At 38.2% G+C, this 9,870-nt stretch overlaps 1 protein-coding gene across 1 annotated transcript; it reads right to left on the bottom strand.

Annotated features, from left to right (window-relative positions):
• Positions 1 to 1,549: 1,549 nt before the first annotated feature.
• On the bottom strand, positions 1,550 to 9,162 carry LOC130885736 (C-type lectin domain family 2 member E-like). Its single transcript, XM_057787465.1, has 5 exons — positions 9,075 to 9,162; positions 6,135 to 6,257; positions 3,340 to 3,524; positions 2,682 to 2,788; positions 1,550 to 1,682 (listed from the first exon to the last, which is right to left on the bottom strand). The coding sequence occupies exons 1-5, from the start codon at positions 9,160 to 9,162 to the stop codon at positions 1,550 to 1,552; spliced, it is 636 nt and encodes a 211-aa protein (XP_057643448.1).
• Between the last annotated feature and the right edge of the window lie 708 nt (positions 9,163 to 9,870).

Genomic DNA, 9,870 nt, shown 5'->3' with positions numbered 1-9,870 from the left:
TACCTTTAAAATATATATATATATATATATATATATATATATATATATATATATATATATATATATATATATATTGGTTTAGCTAAGCAGCCTGTACAATCAAATGTCTCTCTGTACTTAGTTCCTTCACAGTGAAAAATTCAAAGAAAATACAATAATATATATAATCCAGCCTCTCTGTGTATATTCCATCTTTATGTGTCTTATTTTTCTTACTCTATTAAATTTTCTATAAGTTTAATATTTATTTTATTATATTTATTCCTTTAATCTATGGGTGTCTGACTGTTTATATTATATTTACTGTCTTCTTACTCTTTTTCTTCTCTCTCTCAAGCCTATATAATTTTTTATACACGCTGTGTCTCATCTAAAGCTCTTTTATGTATAAATCTGTCTTATTGTGTATCTGAAATTGTTTTCTGTAGAGGAGTGCTTCTTAAAATGGTAACCTGCATTAGTAGGACTAAGGCTACTTTGCCTTTTGGCTCTGCCCAGTTCAACATGGCAGTCCATTCACTGCCTCTGAGGCTGCTGGGTGGGAGCCACAGTCATCACCTCAACTCTAGTAAGAGTTGGCCCATGCTGCCACCAAGTAACTTGCGGCAGGCTTTCCACAAACATTATTCAAGTTTTGACCTCCTGAAAAGTCAGATTTTATCCTGGCAGCCTGGACCAGGAAGCCATAAGTTTGAATTGTGTTTGTCTGTTTTTTATTTTTATTTATTTATTTATTTATTTATTTATTTATTTATTTATTTATATTCATTCATTCATTTATTATTTATTTATTTATTTATTTATTTATTCATTTATTATTGCTGAATCAGTAAGAATCCTTTAAAAGGAATTATGCCTCTGCTACCAAACAGAGTATTTTAAAGAAATTGTTTCTCTCTCTAGCCAACAGAGCCTACCCAAGAAAATTCTGCTACCAAAAACTATGCTTAACTACCTTCTTTTGTATCTAGAATTACTTTTTAAGCTTTCTCATGTTTAACAATTATACAGTTGACCACGTTGGCACACCAATTTGTTGGGGTAGGTTGGTCGTTCATTCCCAGTATCTTAGGTCCAAAATAACCACATGGAAACTGTATTAATTAAATGAAAGCTTAATTAATATTCACTCTATGTTCATATTGGCTGACTCTTACATCTTAAACTAATCCATTTCTATTAATCTGTGTATCACCACATGGCTGTGACTTACTGGCAAAGTTCCCACGTGTCTGTCTCCTTTGGGTAGTTACATGGTGTTTTGTGACTCTGCCTTCTTTCTCCCAGCATTGTTTATTTTTCCCTTCCTAAATCTACTCTGCCCTATCACTGGTCAAGGAAGATTCTTTATTTATTAATAAAAGCAACACATATACAGAAAGATTTCCCAAATCACCCTAATGTATAATCCTCTCAGTGAAATTTCATCTTTGCTGTCAACACATATTATCATGGGATTTTGATGATGATTTCAGCAGATCAGGAGTGGAGTAGAAACTGTAGATCTTCTGTTTCTCAGGCATGAACTGGCACATTCTCTACCCTGCATTTAAAATCCCTGGCTATTGGAAAGAGTAACTTTAGACTTGCTACAAATCCATTTCCTATGTATGTAGCCCCTGCCACTGCTGATTCCCCTGTCACTCAGGTAGGCATATTCTTCTTCTCCTCGGATAGGATCCCTACAACAACAAACATACACAATTTCTACACATACTGACAGTGATTCAATCCAGCGACCATATCTCATCCATCTTCACTGCTAATTTGTAATAAGAATCAAAGAAAGGCAGAGCTCGTAAAGAACCACCTTTACCAGTTAGACCTAGCATCCTTTATATTCTTGTCATTCAGTGTGAACACTACATCTTTATCATTCCTCAAAATTGGTCCTATAATATGTGTAGAAGGTATTTGACTGATGCTTGATGTCATGTTAAAATGAACTGCTGCCTTGTTTGGCCTTAAAAGGGCGATTTTCAATTCTGTCTTGAAGTATTTTACACATGTATTAAATGAGGAAAATTCAATTTTTAGTAAATTTCTGACGTGTCTTTAATGATATATGTGAGTAAGTCTGTGTCTTAATTTTTCAGTTAAATGGCTTCATTTGAAATGGCCATGTCTACATCCAGGAATTTTCTTAGTGCTCTTTGATGATGAGACTTTAGAAGAGTTTCCCAATTTCCTTGGAGTCTCTCTTTCTGTGAACAGGTGTAGCAGTTCACACAGCTATCAGACATGTCCTATCCAGAAGTTCTGCAGTGGTTTTCTGGGGTTTCAGAGTCCTTACTCCCCATCTGTAGTTCTAAAAATCAGCCAATAAGGGTATTTATCAAGTTTTCAGTGGGTGATAAAATAGACCACATCTAACCCAGATACCATCATCAAGCTAAAGATTTCAGCAGATATCACACTAAGAAAATGCTTTCAATGATAGCTATTAAATAGGAACACACAGAAAAAAATTAACTTTGTAGAATGTGGAATTTCCTGTGAATTACCTATTGTATATAAGAACACACCCTATCTCTGAGGTACTCCTTCAACCTAAGGGTTTATTTTTCTACGTTTGCAGTATAGTTGGCTCCACATGACTCAGGCTTTCCTCTCATATAGTTACAGCTCACATAATCCCAAATCTTGAACACAGGAGAAGGAAAAGTGGTTTACAAACATACAAGTTGTTATATTCAGTGTTGTTTGTCCACATCCAAGGGTGCTCTGGTGACTCTCTGTGCAGGCCGATCCAGTGGTCAGAATCACCATTGTATCTCTTCAGGAAATTCTGACATAAAACACAGAAAGCAAAGCAAAATGTGTCTCTCTGTTTCAGATGACCCTTGATTCTTTGCCCTATGGACTACTTTTGGGAAGGTAACAAGTGTAACAGAGGGTCACCAACCTTGGAGACATAATAGTTCTTAGATCTCAGTGGATGCACTTCCATCTAAAATCCAAAGTATATGGATGATTACCTGTCCCACTGTGACTGGGAAAGTCCCTTGTTAACCTTATCCTGGCAGTTATTAACAGTGGTCACCTTTAGTATGCAACACTTGACACTTTGTGAAGGTTTTATGACCAACAATACCTCAGTAGTTTTTATGTTTGACAGTACAGGTTGATGATGAACACCATATGAACAACAGTCTCTGGAATGTCTCACGGTTTCCGTCAGAAGCAATAATGTCAGCAAATGGCACACATCAATGTGCTCCTATGTCCCCCAGGGTCTAGGGTAGGATCCTTCCTCATGTTCCAGACTTCTGCTCACTATTTCAAGGAATTACACACTGAACATAACAAACAACAAACCAATTCCTGGTCCTTTCTTACCAGCTCCTCCAGGCTGTCAAATAGAGCTAGATGGGCCGCTAATGCCATACAGGAGGTCTGGCTGGATGTCCAGTTATTTGTGTGTTCAGAAAAATAAAAACATTGACTTCCAAATCCAATCCAGTCTGTTGGGCAGGTGGAAGAGCAAGGTCCAGGGCACTCAGTGACCAGTTTTTCTTTTCTCACTGAAATGTAGACAATTCAGGAAATATAATAAACATTTCAAAGTCTTCTGTCTTGGTTAGCTATCCAGATCTCAGTTGTGTGCCTTGTGCTGGGCCGTAGCTTTCCTAACTGATCACCGAGGGAGTCCTCCTAACAAGAAGGTCCCCAGTTCAGAAACTTCCAGTGCACTCTGTGGAAATGATATGTTTTCTTCTTTTGTTTTGTGTTTTGATACAGAATCTCACTATGACTCCCTTCCTTGCTTAAATACTCCTCTGTAGACCACTTGTCTAGAATATATAGTTAACCCTCTTGGCTGTGCTTCCTGAGTGCTGGGACAAAAGACACCAAATCCTGAAAGGAAATAATTTCTATGCCACCAGTCAATTAAGGGTGTTCCTGATTCCTGGAATCCTACAGCTTTCTTTCCCTTAACCCTCCTTCACATGCTCCTTTTTACTTGATAAAACAAAAAGGACTTCTTACTTGACTGGAATTACTATAGAAAAATGCCAGCCTGCAAAATATGACATGGTCAAAATAGGTCTTTGATACTAAAACTTTGCTCAAGTCCTTCTTATAACTCTACTACACACGCACACACACACACACACACACACACACACACACACATTTGTTGCTCTTCTTAGAGGAGCTCAGAATGACCATCATGAAGTACTTACAACAGATGTTAGAACCTTGAGCAGAAATGGGAACACTTATTCACTGCTGGTAGGAATACAAACTGATACATGCAATTTGGAGGTTCCTCATTGAAAATAAAAATAGACCTGCTATGTGACTTATCAATGTCACTCCTTGTCATATATGGAGAAAACACATTCTTCCACAGACAGTATTTTCTTCCATGTTTATTGCTGCCCTATTTACAACAGAAGGAAATGGACCTGACCTGGATGCCCATCTACTGATGAGTACATAATAATGTGGAACACATCCAAAATTGAATAATGTTTCAGCCTTAAAGAAAAATGAATTTGTAGAAAAGTGTGTGGGAAAGTATGATATTAAGTTTAGTCACATAAACCTGAAAGAAAGAGACCATGTTTTTTGTCACAAGCAATCCCAGTCTGAGATGCACAGTGTCAACAGCTGTGAGTGTGATCCACCGTGGTATAACATATACAAAGGAGAACAAAGAAGAGTGACGTAAGGTGACAAGGAGGGAAAGGATGCAGCAAAGAGCATACAAGATAGGAAAAAATGTTAGAAAAGAATTGTTTTTCTAGTTTAAACTCTGTTGTACTTCATTTAACTGACATATAAATCTAAAACCATAACTGAAACTGTATAGCTTCAGTGTGGCTATTCTAACTGTGTAGAAGTTAGGTGAGATACATGAGTTTGAAACTTGACATATGTTTGAAAGCCCATGTTAATGGGGCTGTGTGATGTTTTAATCTGAGTCTATTATAATAAAATGATTAAATACATACATATACAAGGATGTAAATGTGTCATCTCTCTCTCCCTCCCTCCCTCTCTTGCTCCCTCCCCTTCTTTGTGCGTGTGTCTGTGTATCTGTGTGCATGTATAAAAATGTATGAATGCTGCAAGGATTCTGAGGGCATTTTAGAAGAATAATAGATATTCTTCTTTTATAACTTTGCCTTTCTCAGGTAAGAATCAATGTGCTCCTCTTTCAAGGTCTAGTGAGTTCTGGGAAATATGTGATCTGATAGGACATAAATACCAAAAATGACTGCCGACACATTAGTGATGGGGAATTTTTGTAGCTGTTCTCAGGTCCACAAGGCCTCAGTGAAAAGGTCCAATGCAACAGGCAGTGAGAATGACTGTCCCTTCTTTTTATTTGACTATTTTCTGAGCTATGTAATAGTTTAGGCTACACTAACCAAGACTTGATGGCAAATGTTTGTCCTGGCTAAACCTTTTTGTATTATTCATTGATGTGGCCAAAATGACTCTCTAGCAATGGCAGCAGAGTTATTCAAGATTTTTATCACATTATTAATAACAATCTCCAGCTAAAAGCTTAGGAATCACATGTTCTGGAATTTCCTATTTAATATCTTCAGATTGTGGTTGAAGATATCAACTGAAACAGGAGTCATGGGGGTGGGGTTTCCTGTACCTTCCCCAATGATATTACTCTTGACTGTTTTCACTTCCTTTTAGCCACAGCAGCTTCCTTGTGGATCTCTGCTTAGTTTTCCTCTCCTTCTTTTCTACCTTGAATAGATACCCCACATGGCATGTGTCTAAGCCATTGGAAATATCAGATGTTTACATTACAGTTCACAATGGTAACAAAGTAACAGTTATGAAGTAACAATGCAAATAATTTTATGATTGGGGGTCACCACAAAATGAGTATTTATATTAAAGGTTTGCAGTGTTAGGAAGGTTTTAAACCACTGCTCTAGAATTACTGATTGTCCACTTCCCAGGGATGTTGAGCCTGGCCTCTTGTGCACACCACAGTCTTTGTTGTGCATTTTCCTGCTAGACCCTAAGTTCCCACAGAACAGGAATTTCTGGTGTGTTTTCTCTGGAGTCCTTAGCATGAGTCCTTCCTTACAGTATCATCTTATAAGTATAACCAACAATGTGAATGTGAACAGAATGCTTCGGAATAAGTCACTTACCTGACAAAGCTACAAGTGTAATTACAGCCACAGTGAGACCCATGTTCACTACATAGCAGCAGTATAGTTTTACAGGAGTCACGGCGGAGACCATTCTGAGACATTTTCCTTGGAGCTCTTTATCTCGAAATATAAATATGAGAACATCAATCTCAAGAGTATTTTAGGGAAAATGGTAAATTTACCTCAGAATCATCTGTAGATTTGACTTGTATTCCTCTACTGCAAATGCCCTTCACTGATGAAGGACACTTAAAAGAAATTCCACACTAGCTCAGAATTGAGAATAATAAACAGTTATTTATTTAGGGTTATACATATGAATCAGGATCCTCTGAAGAACAGAAAACAGAAACCCCATCCTGCAGCTGCAACAAGAGAGCAGATACATGCTTTACTTTTGCATAAATAGTAAAAGAGGCCACGCCTCTTTGGTGGGTAAATTAAGGGCCATTTGCTACAGGATTTCCTACAGCACTTTACAGAAAATCTTGGTTAATAAATGATGTCCTCATCTACAGAAGACTTGAATGAAGGGGAAACAGAATTTTTCTTATGTGATCCCAGTACTGGGGATACAGAGGCATATGGATCTCTGTGAGTTTGACACAAGCATGGTCTACAAAGATAATCCTAGGACAGCCAGGGCAACACAGAGAAACAATGCAAAACAAAAAACAACAAACAAATAAGAAACAAACAAAAACCCACAGGAGACTTTAACCATCACATTTTGTTCATTTTTTCAAAACTTCAAGAAAACAGAGTCTCAGTGTACACTTAGGAAACTGACAAAGATTGAATGATTGATTAGTTCAGGATAGGAGACAGAAATGGCCAAACAGATTTAGAAGTAGAGGTCCCAATGATGAGCTGTTCCAATTCTCTTTGAAATACGAAACATCTTTGATTATTTCCAGGTCAGATGTCAGAAATGACTGAGTCTCTGTTTCCTTTCTTCTAAGAGAGCTCCCTGTGTGGATGTTGTGCATGAGGCTGTAACTGACACTAAGCTTGTCTGCTGAGCAGCTTTAGAAATGGATCCCTAGATCTTCCTAGCAGAAACACACCATATCAGTTCCTCAGGGTTAGCCCATAATGTAAATAATTTTGGAGATTCTTGAGCAGGCAATGCTACAGTAGTCTTTGAGGCCATTGGAAATATCAGTGCTCCCCTGAAGTCTATTTCCTTTACTCAGATGAACAGAACCTCCTTTTTTCCTGGGTAGACACGACACACCATTGTGTCAATCACATGGCCAAGAGACCACCCCTCAGCAAGGCTGATTCACCAAAAGTCATGTAAAAGAGGTGGCAGAAAAAGTATTCTCTACTGAGAAAATGTGATTTTTCTTCCCTGGAACTCCACTCTGTGTGGTCACCTGTGGAGCTGCAGCCAAGCAGTCTGTGAAGCTCGCTGGCTTTTCTGAGTTCTAAATCAGACCTGAGCTTCTCCGTGTTCTGATTCACTAACTTTAGGTCCACCAAAGCTGCACTTTTTCACTCTTTTTCTGAAGAACTGCTTGCTAAATGTTGGTCTCTCCAAAGACTCTGGGACAGTTTATACAGTGTTCTTTGGATTTTGGCTCCAGAGAAACTTTTCAATCCTCTTTCTTTCCAGTTGTACATTAAACAAAGATATCCCTTGAATTCAGTGCATCAGTATTTCTTACAATGTCTTTCCTTTTCAATATATTAGTATGCAACTTTTCCTTAAAATGGTCCCCCAAAATCCATTGGGATGTTTCACTTCTGAAAATTGTTTATTTATTTACTTGCACAGCACATGTGACTATTATTGCTTCCTTTCTTTAATACTTCTTCTTTTTTGAAACTAAATCTCAAATTTTTATCATAGAAAATATCACACATCCGCCCCAACCCCAACATTAAATTATCTGTGTTAGCTACCTTTTCTCATAGAAATATGGGCAAGAATGTGATTCTATTTGGAGATTGAAAATGGTTTCATATATGGGACTATTTGACTAAGCTGAAAAATATCTACATTCCTCATGACCTGAGTATTTTTTTTGTAATTATGAACACTGTGTTCTAGAAAGTCCATATTCTTTCATTAAAACAAACAAGTAAGCAAACAAAATTTAAAGTAGGGAAGAGGGATTAAAGGAAGAAAAATAAAAGAATGAAACAATCGGTTTCCAAATACAGAAGACAGTTTAACAGAAATTCCATAGGATTCTCCATTTCCATAATTTCAATGAACCAGAAATACCAGAAGATTTGCTTGAGTAAGGGGTTCAAACTCTGCTGTGCCTCCCAGATTTCCTTTGAATCACACTTGATCTGCAAACCCCAGGCCACAGCACACAGGGAACTTCCTTCGCTGTGAATGTTGAATCCTATGCTGTTAGAGTTTCCTTCACTCTGAGACATAAGGAGCATGGTTTACAGCAACTTTCTTTAACTCACTAGAGTTCAAATTACCAGACATAGTAGACTAGAAAGCTAAAGATAAATACACACACACACACACACACACAGACACACACGCACACACACGTGCACACACAGGCGCCTGGGCAGGTAGGCAGGTAGGCAGGCACTCATACATGCATGCATGCATGCAGGCAGACAGACATGTATACAAAATTGGGCATGCCCATAGGCGTACATGCAGGCACACACACATACACACCAAAAACAAAACAATCTAACAAAACCTAAAAATCCAACTGAACAAAAAGTATGCTTTAGGTTATTATAAATTGATTCTTTGTTCATTTATCTTGCTCAGAAATAGCTGTGTATTATATAACCAGATAGAGTAACTAATATGCAAGAGGCCTCTAAGCATCTCCACTTCTCCAGAGACCCAGAGTGACAGGCTTCCAGACAGGAGTCTCTATTTCTCTGTGAGCCCCTGGTGAAGCTGTTTTATCCTCTTTTATTTAGATTTTTATTGCATCAAATACATACCAATTTCTCCTTCCTGTTGGAGATCTGTCCTCGTGGGTTCTGTCTCTAGCATGCTCATGGAAGCACTTTGAGTCACTGCAGCACACATCTCTGAGCCGAATCTCAGCTACAGCAAGACTGAAATTGAAATCAGAATGGAAGAATCACTGCTTTCAATATTGGGTAGATTCAAACAAGCCTGTTGGTATCTCAATTGTGTTTATCAAGTGGTTCTTTACTTTTCCCTTCCAGCAGAACACCTTCTAACACAGCACAGGAAACTGCTTATTGGAGAAACGGAAGTTGGTTTTAGGAGAGGGGATTGACACATGGAATAAAGTTTATCGCAAACAAAATTATCAAAATGGTGAACTGTTGCATCATTCAACAAATCAAAGTGCTTTTCATTCTGAGAAGGGCTTATGTATTTATCTTGAAAACAGGCTCTCACTGTAAGGCTGTGGCTGGTTTCAGACTCACTTAATAAGTGACTCTCAGAAGAATACAGCACTCATGTCACAGTTTGATAGAGCATAATAAAGAAATATGAGGAGACCATCTGTGGGGGTCTAGTCGTACCTTTCTGCCTCCAATCCCTGAGGACTCTGCTGATTCTCATGGGACTTAGTTTTTCCTCCCCTGAGAAACAAAACAGAGGAGGAAGATAGGGGGAGGACACCTCATCCTACAGATTACAAAGAAGGTCCTTGCTAAGGAACAGGGACCCTGGAGGACTTGTTTGTGGGCAGTGTACCTGACACATTCTAAAAAAAGAAGCAGACCGGATGAATCTCAGCCATAACCTGCCCCTAACCAC

This window comes from Chionomys nivalis, chromosome 1, assembly GCF_950005125.1.
Source record: "Chionomys nivalis chromosome 1, mChiNiv1.1, whole genome shotgun sequence".
NCBI lineage: Eukaryota > Metazoa > Chordata > Mammalia > Rodentia > Cricetidae > Chionomys > Chionomys nivalis.
The sequence above is the reverse complement of the archived record's forward strand: the minus strand, read 5'-3'. Positions and strand labels throughout refer to the sequence as shown.